The 14502-nt window shown below is 33.1% G+C and overlaps 1 protein-coding gene across 11 annotated transcripts in view; it reads left to right on the top strand.

Moving 5' to 3' along the window:
* Positions 1-14502, top strand: part of Robo2 (roundabout guidance receptor 2) — a 1247873-nt gene that overhangs the window by 1179916 nt on the left and 53455 nt on the right. For all 11 annotated transcript variants that reach the window (XM_013503739.1, XM_005375549.2, XM_013503734.1 and 8 more), the window contains one exon: positions 7073-7255. In XM_013503739.1, coding sequence (XP_013359193.1) covers positions 7073-7255 — 183 coding nt within the window. The remainder of the gene's footprint in view (positions 1-7072; positions 7256-14502) is intronic.

Here is a 14502-nt window from a genome sequence, read left to right as displayed (position 1 = left end):
AGTTTCTTATGTATTCTGGATACAAATTCTTTGATATATATTATTTCTTCCTAGTATGTTATTTCCTTATTCATTTTCTTATTAGTGTTTTTTGATGAAGAGCACTATTTTTTTTCCCACTCATTGTTTTTTTGTCTACCAGTAGATAATGAGAACATGTTCTTATATTTTCCTCTAGAAGATTTATAATTTTAGCTTTTATAATTGTCTATAATTCATTTTAAATTAATTACATGTGGTTTAAGGATTGAGGCTTGTGGATTTCCATATGTATATTGAGTTATAGAGGTAGCATTTATTGAAAACAGTTTTTCATTTAGTTAACCATATATGCGTGGATCCATTTCTGGATCCATGTTTATATTTGTTTATAAGCTCAACCACATGGTCTTGATTACTGTAGCTTATGGTAACTCTTGAAATCAGGTAATGAGAATACACCACCATTTTCTCCTGCAAAATTGTTGTGACTAACATAGGCCTTCTGTCTTTTCATATACAGTACTTTAAAATAAGTTTGTCAATTTCTATAAATTTTGGTGAAATTATGATTGAAAATGCAGTGAATCTACCTTTCAAGTTGGATAAACATAGTAATAGTGAGTCTTTCTATCCAGCAACATGACATACATTTTCATTATAGAAGTCTTCTTTACTATATTCCAACAGTATTTTGTAGTTTTCAGTGTGAAACTTAACAAGTTTTGTTAGATATTTTCCAAATATTTGATATTTTTTATGCTGTGATGAATGAACTTTGCAATTTCCCTTTTGAACTGTTTTATTTCATATATCTATCTATATATGTGTGTATGTTTATATATATGTGTGTGTATATATATATATGTATAGTTTTTATACTGCTTTTATATCTTGTGACTATACTCACCTGTCTTAGTCATTTTATAGTTGTGAAAAATTTTTGAGTAAATTCAAATCATTGTGTTCTTTCTTTTTTTTTGTAATAAATTGACACAATGAATTACAGTGAATGTTTCTCAAAGGTAAATCAACTTTGTATTCCTGGGATAAATCCCACTTGGACCTGACATGTTTTCTTTTTTACATGTGTTGCTGTATCTGATTTACTAGCATTTGGTAAAGAATTTGCATTTATGTCCATGAGGGAACATGAAGACATTGGTTGATAGTGTTTTTGCTTCTTTCATTTGTTTTTCCTTTTCCTTCATTTAAGGTAGGAAAAGAAGCAGGCTCTGCAGAGAGGGTTTGGGCCAAGTAAAAGCAAGGGAAGAAGTGCAACCTGCAGGGTGAGGAGGATCCACTAGGCAAGAGAGAACATGGTGGCCAGTTTTCCTGAACTTTAAATAAAAAGTCTAATATGTTTATCGGGCTCCCTGACTAGATGAAATATAAGCTGCAAGCAGTGGTTTCTCTGCGGTGGATATCAGCCAAAACCTGTTCAGTCATAAAGCATTCTAACTTTTGCTTTTCATCTGATTCTTGCAACTTTCCTCCTAAATGCATGTTCAGGGATGACCCCAGTATTTAAGCAATGATTATTGGCAAATTTGGGAACATCACTCTCCACCGGCCCTGTCTTGTACCTGACTTATCCTTCAATTTTCAGTCAGTCTTGAAGCGCTGCACTCTATCCTGTGATATATCACACTGAGGACATGGAGCTTTTCCAGGTTAGGCAGCTTCCCTCCACTGCAGAGATGAAGGATCTCTCTTAACGCTCAGAAATGTAGATTTCCTCTAGCAGATCTCTTCATTAAAGAGGCAAATCCCTTTCTCTCTTCCCTATGCTTATTTGCTTGGTAATGCCTTCAATTAAAAAAAAATATATTCTTCCAAGATATAAAATATTTTAAAATTTTTGGCCTGAGTTCATAAAAGCCATTCTTGTTTTCCTGTTTGTTTTCTGAATAGATGCATAGAGAATGTATTGCCAGTTTCTGGGTAATTAATTCTATCACAAAGGATTTATTACAGTTAGACAGATATGCATCAATTCACAATGATAGTTTTTAGATTATCTACATTTTCTTTATGTGTTAAAAACATTGAAGATAAAAGTTAAAGTCTTACCTTTTCTGTAAATTGCCTTTCTTTCTTAATTAGTTGCTCAAACTGAATTAATTCCTTAACCTGAGGGAAACCTACAATCGTGCCCTTCTGAGATTTTCTAAAATAAATTGGAGTAAGAAAGGAATATAGGTACACCTAAAAGGACTTAACAGATATATATATTTTTTTTTTCCTTAGCTTATGGCATTTAGAAATAATCCATTAGCTTTTCACTAAAGCAACTGTATATAAAGTATGCTTTTGTGAGATGACCTATGTAAGTAAATAAACTTTGGTTTTTATTGGCGTTTTAGTATGTATATGAAATGCATTGAGAGACTAGAATTATTTAAAGACAAGGAAGGTTGTCAAGTAACTATATCTCCCTATTGTATGTTTCTGATATCTTCTTTAATAAATGTATTTGTTAAGCAGGGAAAGTTTTCTTTCTTTTTTTTTTTTTCCTGTGACAGTTATGTGCTTCCCCATATATTGTACAGCTATTGCTCTAGAAGTCAAGTAAAAAATAGCAAGCATATGATATAACCTAGCTGAAGTCATGACAGACCATAGTTATATACTATGAAAATGAATGGTAACTTAATAATAAAGTTAACTTAGATTACTGTAAATCAAATAGAAAGTTTTACTGAACTCTTCTGTCATTTTAAAAGGACTAGGTTTCCAAATGGATAATGAAAACCTTTTAATTTATAACTTACAGTAAGTACCCTGCAAGTGTCAAAGTTTTCAGTGAAATAAAAACAATCTAGTAAATGATTTTCCAATATCCTTTTCAAAAAATTATAAGATGCTATGCTCAAATGGTAATCATATAAAATAGAAGTGTAGTACTTTTAACAAACACATGTATGCACACAGACACATCAACACAGTTCAATCCAGACAAACCTGTTTGTCCTCATGAGATTTATTTCTTTTTAATATCTCCTGGTATAGTGAGAAGCCCCCTCATTGTTTCTTTAATTATCTCTCCATATCTAACTTTGCATCTTGTCTGATAACACTGTCTCCACAGTTGTTACTCCCCAGTGGAATAGTGATTTAGTGCTGGCCAACCCTTTCTATTTCCATCCATGCTTTCCGCATTGTCTATTCAGTACTAGAAACAGCAGTGAGAGTGACTGAAGTTCTACCTCATTTCCTTTTGCCTTAATTAAATCATGTATTGGCACTGGGTGTAATTTATGATTCATAATTTTAGATTTGTCCTACACCAGACCATATACAATTTCATCTGCTCCCGCTTAGTTTAGTCTCCATTTCAAATAGTGCCATGAAGGGACCATTAATTAAAATGCTTTAGAAATATATTGCACAATTCACACAAGCTTAAAATTAGCGTTCTTCTCTCTTCAGTCTCCTATGGAAAAGTCATTTTTACATGACAGTGTCCGTAATTCTATACATTAGGCCTAGAGACACAAAAATGAGCCAAATGTGTTCACATATACAACCATCAAACTGTATGTCACATAACAAATTTATGTGACTTAAAATTTTTAGTAATCTTGCTTAATAATTTAGTTATTATTTCTCTAATTATTTGGCCTTTTCATGCTTATGTTTCATAGTTGGTAATAATATGTGGAACAGCTGCAAACTTTCACAGTAATAGGTACAATTGAATCTGATGTGTCTAATTAATTTTTAGTCCAACAAATTAGTTTTGTTCTTCATTACTCTCCAATGGGAGGGAGACATTATGTTTCATTATATTTTTTGTCTACAAGAACAACGGAGCGTTACAGGTCACACACACCCTTGCCTGTGCTTTAATTAGTCCAACTGACAACACTATTTCTAAAAAACTAGCCACATAGAAAAAGAAATATACCTTAGCTAATATAAATATTACATTATATTAAATATACTCTTTTATGGACTCCATGAAATGGAAGGGCAAATTTTCTTTTCTCTTGTTCTGTAAAAGTTGTTTTCTTTTTAGTAACTGCTAAAACTTTAGAAAATTACAACATCCCCCAATTCATGGGTTTTCTTTTTACTCTGATGGTGATTTCTTTTGATGTACGAAAACTTTTCAATAAGATGAGATCCCAGCTGTTGATTGTTTGAAGTATTTCTCCTGCAGTTTGGTTTTGTTCATGAACTCTCTGCCTAAACCTATATCTTCATGATTTCTATCTACTTTCTCTTCCACTAGATTTAGTGTTTCTGTTTTAATATTTATATACTTAGTATTTAAATATATATATTTTTTGTTTGTTTGTTTGTTTTGTTTTTTTTCGGTACTGGGAACCGAACTCACGACCTTGTGCTTGCCATGCAGGTGCTTTGCCGCTGAGCTAAATCCCCAGCCCCTAAATATTTAATATTTAGATCTTTGATCCATTTTGACTTTAGCGTAGTGCATGGTGATAGACATGGGTCTAGTTTTAGTCTTCAGCATGTGGAAGGCCAGTTTTTCCAGCACTATTTGTTATAGAGGCTATAGGAACAGTTAATGCCTAATTGATCAATTTTGCATGCCTGTATCTGATAATCTACACAACCACTTTGAAGATAACAATATGCAATATAGCAACCACTGTTAATTTCCTATATCTTGTTTTGAAATTCTGTATCATTTTTATTGTTCTTTATTCACTTTAAAATTTTTTAAAAAAGAAAATTGCAACACCTCTATTGGAAGTATAAGCTATTTTAAATATAGTTTTTATCCTGTTTATGCATATAAAAATAAAGGGCGACTTATGGAGTAGAACTTGTTTACTTAAATGAATCTGATTTTTAAGTTTGGAACTTAACATAAATGGCCTTTCAAGAATAAAGTATAAGTGTATATAAAGTACTGCTAACAACTATAACAAATAACCTTTCATTTTGATTGGCTTAAGTAAAGATTTCTTTCCTTTTTTTCTTTTTTGGTCCTTATTCACAGCCTATTTAATATAGGTCACTGGATAAAGGAATAAGCTTCTTTAGTCCACACCAGTAATTCTAAGTCCTTGTATCCTTCTAAGCAATAGTTCTACCATCTCTTAAAGACTCAGTATCTTCCAGCAGATTCTTTATTTCTGTTTAACACATTGGGACAGAGAAAGAGTACCATCAAGTGTTGTCACAGTGGTTTTATGGCTTAGTCTAGAGGTAATACCCCTCATTTGACCCTACAACTTCTGGCTAACATTCAGTCACTTTGTTGTACTCAACTGCAAGGAAGACTGGAAAACTTAGGCTAATTTTCTGCCCTGGAATAAAGGAGAAGCAATATGATAAGCAAGTCTGCTGTGAAAGTTGAGGTTTGTAAGATTCTCACATCTAGATGAATTATCACTTTTGGCCAAGCAATTAACTGAAAAGCTCTTAAAGTAACTCCTAGCATTACCTGAGCCGTAATTTTGAGTCAAAACTATGGTGCTCCTGATAACTTTTATCTATGAATCACCTTAATGAATCCGCCCAAATATATGAAGTAGTAGTACTGTTTCTAACTTACTGAAACAGGAGCTTATAAGATTAAATCCCCTCTGTAAGTTTGCTGCTGAATTACCTGGTAAGTGATGGAGACAATATCCCAAACTAGAACATCAAAAATCATGCTCTGTCTAATATATTACAGTGCTGTGATAACTGCAACAGTGATAACCCCACACATTCCTTTGTTGCGATGAGCTATGATATGCCATTTATCTTGGACTTATAATTTACTTTTGATTAAACACTATGTATAATATTAGCATGAGAAATCATTTAATTCTCACTTTCTAAATGGAACTATTAAATGAGCATCTATATCTTTGTTCTTCAATGATGTTATGATTCTGTAAATTCCAAGTCTATTTAAAATATTTGTATTTTCTTAATTACCTCTGAGAGGTCTAAATTTTCAAAGCATGACCATTTCTAGAATCCATATGTGAATTTTGTTTTATTTTAGAGATCCAAAGATGAATTGTAAAACTATCTTTTACTCAGAATTCAAATGCATTATCAAATTAATTTTAAACAGTATAAGGCAGTGATGGCAAACCTTTTAGAGATTAGTGCACAAACTGTAACCCAAAAGCCACTTATTTATCAAAAAGCCAACACTGCAATTAAACCTGAGTACTGAGGTTTTAGTTCAGAAAAACAACTCATACATTAGCATCTTTTGGCTTAAAAGAAAAACAAATAACACAGGTGCCATAGGTTCACCCACAGTGGTCTAAAGCGTAACATGAGTCTTACCCTTGCTTCATATTTAATTATGCATTCTAATCTCTATAAAATGTTTGCATAATTGTAACTATTTTATATAGTAGCTTTCATACTTTCCAGAAAATTAAAGTATATTTGTACAAACTAAAATCTCTAGTAGAATACAAAAAGGATATATAAAATTGTATAAGCTCGTTAATCATGACCATTTGGACATAGGCAATGCTCGGTAGAAAAGCAATTTCTAAAAACTCTTGTGTTAAATAAGTTGCTTTTCATAAGAACTATTTAAGAAAACGCTTTATCGAACCCAAGAAAAGTTGGTAGCTGGAAACAGTGTCACATGCCTGTAATCCCAGCTACTGGGGAGGCTGAAGCAGGAGGATGTCAGGCTGGAAACTAACCCTTGTCTCAGAATGGAGAAGGGAATAAGGCTGGGAATATAGCTCAGTGGTAGAGTGGTTGCCTAGCACTCACCCTGGGCTCAATCTAAAGTGCAAAAAAGGGAGAGGGAAGGACAGAAGAGGGGAGGGCAAAGGAGGGAAGTTAAAAGTCGGTGTTATTTCAGATCATACTGTGCGCTAGTTTACTTATTTATAAGGCTGTAACTCAAGAAGTATTTCAGAATTTGTTTATGGCCAATTAAAGGAGAACAGTGTTCTTAATCATACCTTTAAACACATGGTCTGATTTTTATTTTTAAACTTATAAAGCATGCTTATCAATAGTTAGAAGTGTAGGTCAAAACCAGTGTTACCTGAGCATACGCGGGAATTATGTGCCTTCGGTACACCACAGTGTGCTCTTGTGTCTGTTTGCATCTGAATATTCACTGACACTGTCACTTCTTCTTTAGGGGGACGTAATGAAGTCGTCATTACTGAGAACAATAACAGCATAACAGAGCAAATCACTGATGTTGTGAAGCAACCTGCCTTTATCGCTGGTATTGGTGGGGCCTGCTGGGTCATCCTGATGGGTTTTAGCATCTGGCTGTACTGGCGAAGAAAGAAGAGAAAGGGGCTCAGTAATTATGCTGGTAAGACATTATTTCCAGAAAATTCCAGAAATGTTCCAGTCTTTAGGAATGTAATAAAATGAAAAGATGAAATAGAGTGAAATAATGGATGATTTTGGCTTATTTTATGAACTACTCTGTAACATGCAATGGTAATCAATAGGCTTTAATACATTGGTCTTGATCATATCACTTTATGACTATAGGATTTATTTTGCTTGCACCTCCAAGGAAAAATAGCAACAGTACAACCCAATAAAATGCTCAGCTGTTTCTCTCTGCTACTTCTTCAAACCACACACAAACCTGCTTAAGACCATGCACACACACACTTTGCATGCTATGAAGTGATTATTTTAGATGTGTTTTTAGGCAAGAACATTGCTAACATGCTGAGAAATAAAAGGAGATTTGAAATATGGCTTTTAGTACATTGGGAGGCAGATTACAAGAGAGAATATCCCAGGTGGAAAAAATAAGCATAAATCTTACCAGAATTAATAAAATTGATAGGGCATGAATTAAATGATGTACAACTCACTAATTGCTTCACTGTATTTTAATGTGAACAAGCAGCATTTTAGGGAAGGAAAAAATCAGAAGCAAAAAAGAAAAAAAAACCTCAGATGGTCTATATGTTTATAAAGTTATTTTCTTCTTAAAATCCAAGATAGAGTTTCAAGGATGTCAGAAATATTATGTATATCTTATGAAGATGATATTTTTTATTTACTCTTTGGTATGCATTTCTGACACTACAGAAAGTTCAAACACATCTCCATTGACAAAAGACTTTGTATGTGGCGCCATGTACAATTCTGCCATTCTCACTTCTCCATGGTCCTGGCTGCCTGCTTCCTTATGCTTTGTCATCTAATCGCTAAGTCCCTTCACCAACTAGAGATTCTTTCCCAGAAGGGATGCTCAGACGTAACTGCTGAGTGTCAGAGTCTTAAGCATTCAAAATACCTGAACGTATCTTCTTGTTCTGCAATTCATTCCTTGTCCTTCACCCATGAAAGTATTGTCTGTCAGTGCAGCTGCTTTATCATCTCTATGTGCTATTTCATCTCCATGACACCCTTGCATAAATCATGTAAAGTGTAAGGAATAGCTGATATAATTCAAGGACGGTTTTGTGTTTATCCATTCACTTGACTTTAGTGATAATAATAAAAGTTATACTAATCAAGCCATTTCAGGTCAAAGTTCTAATATCCTCCAGTATGGAACGATGCGTTTTTAACATCCTTCCTTCTCCATTGAATCCTTTTCACAGTAAAATATATTTCATAGTTGGTAGGATTACAGTTTTAGTACAATTAACATCAGACAGATTTTTATTCTTTTTTTAAACGGCAGCTCTTTGCAAAACATGTGCTCTTAATTTGAAAATATCTGTTGGTCTCAGAGTTTGACAATAGTGCATTTCTTATTATCATTTTTCATTGTGATTGATATCTCTGTGCTTAGAAAAATTGCTAACTCAGAATGTGCTATGCCCTTCAAATATTTTGGAAGAAGGCCAGGCCAGAGAAAAGTCTTTCATAACTTTTTTACTTAATTGATAGATGGCTGACTCAAAATGGATTTCCCTTCAGCTAGCCAATTGCCTTCTCGCTACTGTTCTCTTCTAATAGATGAGAAGGAAATGAAAATTTGCTAGACCATGGGCACCTAGCAGTGCACGTTTCACTTCTGATATTTTTTAGACATTTTTTTCAAAAATAACAACCCTCCATCCTGTTAAAATGTCACATTCTTTTCTTCCTCCAAGATTGAGAACGTGGAATTTTACATGCAAAATTTTACATGGATTAGTGGAATATGTATCTTTCAGAGGTTTATATTTGTTATATTTCAAACGTGAGCCAATACTCCATTTTAGGAACACTGAGATTTCATGGAAAATTACTTTCCACAGAAGTGTTTTACAAAAATCACAGAGAAAACACTGTATTTGTATTAGTTCTGTTTATATTTTGGTTTTCATAAAAATTTATGTATGGTTTATGAGTATGAAAACTAAACTGACTAAAGTAATGTGATTTCATTCACAATGTGAAAGTCTAGCTTCCATCTTTCACAACACAGTAAAGTATACATATAATCTCTAATATGTAGTTTCTAATCAATGATGTATGAGAGTCATAATTATTTCATAATAAACAGAGTCAACTTTGGAATCAGTACTCAAACTAGTGTATAGAATAAGACACTTCATTTATTTCAAGCTCCAATTGTACTGAAAATTAAACATTTGATGTAATTTGAATATTGGCAGATATGTACTTTTAGTAAAGCTAGACTGAATTTAAGTAGGATTATACCGAAAGCCATGTTTGATTTCCGCATTTGCTTTTGCCCACCGCATTTTTCCAAGTCACTTTGTAGCTTCTCGAGGTAAAATAAGAAAGATACTAACTCCCGAGAGGCTAAGAATACCTTGTAGAGGTAAGATATTAACTCTGAGCAGGATACCTTCCACTCATCTGTGTACAAAAAACATCATCCATTAACTTTTATTATTTCCGGTGCTTCATTTGCTGTTATTATAGAAAATTATATTGAAAACAGAAGAGAAAAAGACGGCTAAACTGTCCATTTGGTGTCAGAGGGTTTCACATATTTATCATTGCACACTCACGGATTAAACCTTAGGTTGTATAAACAAGCATCAAGAATAGAATATAAATTTATACACTTAAATCATACAGGAGGAGAATTTGACCTAAATGTGTTTTGTTTCTTTACCCTGAAGAAAGTAGGAGTTTCTCTGGGACTGTGTTATGCATATACTTACAGTTTTATTTTTTAGATTTATCTTTTACTTAAATTGTTCTGTTACAAATACACATCATAGGTTTACCCATGTCATTTAGAGGGCTTTTTACAAAAAAGAAGTATCACATATTATAATTTGAAATAATTTTACACTTTTATAGACCAACAGGCAATGCTACTTATCTTTTCAGTGAGCACTAACAATCTCTTTATCACTGCTTTCATGGTTCCTGAATGCTGGTGGACTTCATTATCTTAGTTGTTTTAAGGTAAAAGAGAATCATAGATAAATTTTCAGGGAAAATACTCCAAATTAGGTGATGATGAACTGTAAGTAAATGTTTTATATCTGCAATGCTTTTTGTTTGTAGAGAAATAAATAACCTAAGGTTTAAAAAAATCACTGTAGCTTTCATGAGGACTGTTTATAAACATATTAAAATCTTTAAGAAAAATATATGGCTCTTTTCCAAGTTATTTTATTTGTCTATTTAGAATTATTGAAGTCATCAAATTTTAACAAAAGGATAATATGAATTTTGTGAATATTACACCTGAGGATAACATCTTATGAAATTAGTAAATTTAAATAATTTAACAAGAGTGAGCAAATTACAATGTGCTAAGCCCTTCACACATAAGTTTTAAAACTGTTATTGAGGTACAAATTTCTTGACAAAACTGTCCAAAAGCAGTTAAAAGATTTGATGGAATTTTTATACTCTGATTATCCAGGCTTAGTTAATGCTTATTAAAAGAGGATTAATTTATATTCATTTTTCAGGAATAATTTATCAGGGAATAAGTTTTGACTGCAACATTAAAGTGTACATTTGGAATAAGAAAATGTGACCTACTAGAGATAGGCACTCTAAAATATTCCTCCCCTGAAAATGTCAACTTACCACATAGTTAGATTTTCTGCCTCTGCTCCCTCTAATCTAGCAGGCATAATATTAAAATTAATCCTGTCAGATAATAGGAGAGGTACTTTGGGTGTAATATAATCTTACGAAATCTCTTAAACTTATATCCATCATATTTGATTTTTCTTTTTTTGGTACTGGGAATCAAACTCAGGACCTTGTACTTGCCGCACAGATGCTTGTGCCACTGAGCTATATCCCTACCCCCCATATCTATCACAAAAATTCCAACAAATTCAAGATACTTCATACATACCTAGATTGTAGTGTCTGTAGAACTTTCTGAAAACTCTCTGGTGAGTCTTTGTTAAAAGTTCTAATATTGGGCTCCATGAAAGTTCTTAATTTGAGATGCTAGCAGCCACTTCAACTTAAACATCTTAGTTATTCAATCTCTCATAAGCACAATGTTACTACACTGTGATTATAAAAATTGTGACAAGGGGAAACTGTCCAAGCACTCACCCCACACCCCACTTCTGATTTCCTTCTACTTCAAGGCAAACATTTATTCAAAATGAGAACTACTTCAAAAAAAGGTTTCAGCCTACTTTATATTTATATTCTATATTCTCTTTGCTCACAAAGACACACTGCTGATCCAAATGCCATTTATAATTTCCATTTTCTGAGTTCTAACTGATCATCTTTGTTTGAGGTCCAGATTTAATTTCATTGTCAAGTAGAATGAAGTGATTTTTGGCGTACTTTTAAAAAATGGAATGAATTGACAAACTTTGGAGCAATGGGTAAAAAAGAATATTGAAAGTATGATCTCTTTTCCATCTTTCTTTAAAAACACAGCTCGCCAACCCGGTCATGGTAAGGGCTGTGTATGTGGTAGCGGTAGTTTTTGTTGTTGCTCTTCCTGCTCCTCCACCTTCACTACCACTTCCTTTTTCTTGATTATTTTCTTCCTCTTTCTCCTCATCCTTCTTTCTCTTCTGCTTTGTGACAGAAATATACTAATGAAGGATTCTTACATATTCCAAAATGACTAGGGGCCATTTTAGGTTAGTCACCTGTTTACAGAATATCCTATGAATTTTACCTTTGTATAGTGGCCATGCAAGCATAGAAATAAGTCTTTTTGGAATGTGTGACAACATGTTAGCATTCTGGGAGCATTTGAAAAACATATTTCAATGATGACTGGGACACAGACAGAAAGTATGTATGCTCTGAATGATGAACATGAGCTGCACTGAAATTTAAATTCTTTTGATCACAAAATTTAGTTCTTGATTGTCAAATATGGGCCATATCACAAGGTCCATACTCTAATACACCTGTAAATTAACCAAATGAATGACTCCTTGTTGGTAAGATTTTCTGTGCTGCATCATAATGCTTTAAACTCTACATTTTATGAAGAATCTCTCATTGGGTAACATTTAGAGTGAAGTATCGCTTCGGTTTTTTGCATCACCTCTTCAGCTGTCTTCTTCTTCTCCACTATTATTTATTTCTGTGGCACTGACAGAAAATTTGTTTTGAAAGAGAGGGGATCTATATTAGGGTGAACTATTTAGTTTTTCACATACTTTTTTTTTTTTTTTTTTTTTGGTTTTTCTCTGGTACCGGGAACCGAACTCACGACCTTGCGCTTGCCGGGCAGGCGCTTTTGCTGCTGAGCTAAATCCCCAGCCCCCTAGTTTTTCACATACTTTTAAATAGCACATTTTGAGGTATAGCCCATCAAGGGCCTGTTATTTGCATATTCACTATGGTATTCACAGTACTGTCTTAACTCTCTTTTAGCAGAGCAAAACAATCACTTGTATTTCATTAAAAAACTCATATTATTAGAGAGTCACATCAGATAGAAAGCTAATTAGCTGAACGACTTTCACACTGTGTGTGTGTGTGTGTGTGTGTGTGTGAGTGCAGATTCACACAAATGTGTCCTAATTAGGCCTTTATTTAATACTTTCAGTGTATGATTTTTTGCATTGTTTCAGATCAACTCAGTTTTTTTAAAAGGAGTTATTAGATGCACTGCTTAAGTTATTAGATGCGCTTAAGGGTTCCTAGCTTTTAAGCAGGCAACTAGTGATCAGTATTTTTTTATCTTCTGCAGAGCTGTCTATGGCCAATTCTGGACAAATAAGAAAGTTGTCTCATGATTGGTTTATAGTACCTTTGAGAAGGTACCTGAAAAAAATTGATAAGGCAGTATATTTTGGTACCAACAAGCTATGTCTGAAAGCCTTGGCATATTCGAGTCTCGTAAAGCTCTGAGAGATGCTTGGAATTATGATCATGTCACCTGAGTATGATGTCATGAGAGATAATTTTATTAGATGTTCTTTAAGAAGGGACTGGAGAGATGTGCTTAGAAGTTTTTAAAAAATATAAAGAATAATCATAACTGGTAGCTGAAACCAGAAAGAGATAAGTTTTATTCAGATTTAAAAGTACTCATTATGTATACATTATAAGAAGTAATGCATTCTGTTTCTTTAAAGGATGAATTAATTAATACAAAGTCATTTTCACCTTAACTCACCACCCATAGCAAACATAGGAAATATAGTTACTATCTTCTACAGGATTTGTTGGTTGTTGTTTTCACAACTGTGAAAACAGTATGGGGCCTATGATTGGTTAGCAGGACCATAAAAATTTTGGCCAGAATTACAAATTTGTTGCATTTTGTAAAATCCATAAACTTCTTAACAAATTTTATTTCCATAATTTTCTAGCTGCGTAATTTTGTGTCAAATTTGATCCAAACTAATGAGAAACTATTTGTAGTTTATCCCACTATTCATGCTAGTCACATTTCATTGCAGAGATCTTATATAGCTTTGAATACAATTTATCTCATACCCTCTTTGTAGTATGTAAAGTTCATTCCTCTTCTTGGATATGAATCACTTTGAAATCCAAATACATTTAACTGCAGAGGTTTTGGATAAAGGATGTGGATCTGTACTAATAATTGCATTCTTTGGCTGATCTTTGAAAGCACTTTCAGGTTTTGGGCTTTGAGATGTCAGAGCCACTGTCTGGTAGGAGTGGTTTCATTGACCCCAGGCCTATGTCATGCTTATTAGTGTGGCTGAAAAGTTCCACTGTTTTGATTAAAAGTTGAGCTTTGCCATCTTTGCATGCAGAGGCATCTATGCAGTATCAATTATTTGAAATATGTATTTTCATGAACATGTTATTCTGCATTAATTATAATTCATTTCTATTGCAATTATACCTTTTCAAATCATGGTTCTTATGAGTATACCTAAAAGGACTTGTTATAGAAATATATGTTCAGTAAGGATCTGTTTCCCTTGTTTTATTTGAAGAATATTTACCTGTTGGAATGTTCCTGTTTTGATTTCTATCATGTGTATTTTGGTGTAAGCCTTCTAATTAATAAAATTTTGTGTTACGATAACCTTGGTTTGTTGATATGTTTTCCTTCTTTTATTTTTAAAATGAAATTTAAAAATAAAAAAATAGAAAAAGATAATCTTGGTTTCATAATTCCACATTAATGCTATGTTGATCTACTAATAACACTATATATACCACTTGCAATGGTGTTCACATCTACGT

Source organism: Chinchilla lanigera, unplaced genomic scaffold, assembly GCF_000276665.1.
Source record: "Chinchilla lanigera isolate Chin_1 unplaced genomic scaffold, ChiLan1.0 scaffold00006, whole genome shotgun sequence".
Classification (NCBI taxonomy): Eukaryota; Metazoa; Chordata; class Mammalia; order Rodentia; family Chinchillidae; genus Chinchilla; species Chinchilla lanigera.
The sequence above is the reverse complement of the archived record's forward strand: the minus strand, read 5'-3'. Positions and strand labels throughout refer to the sequence as shown.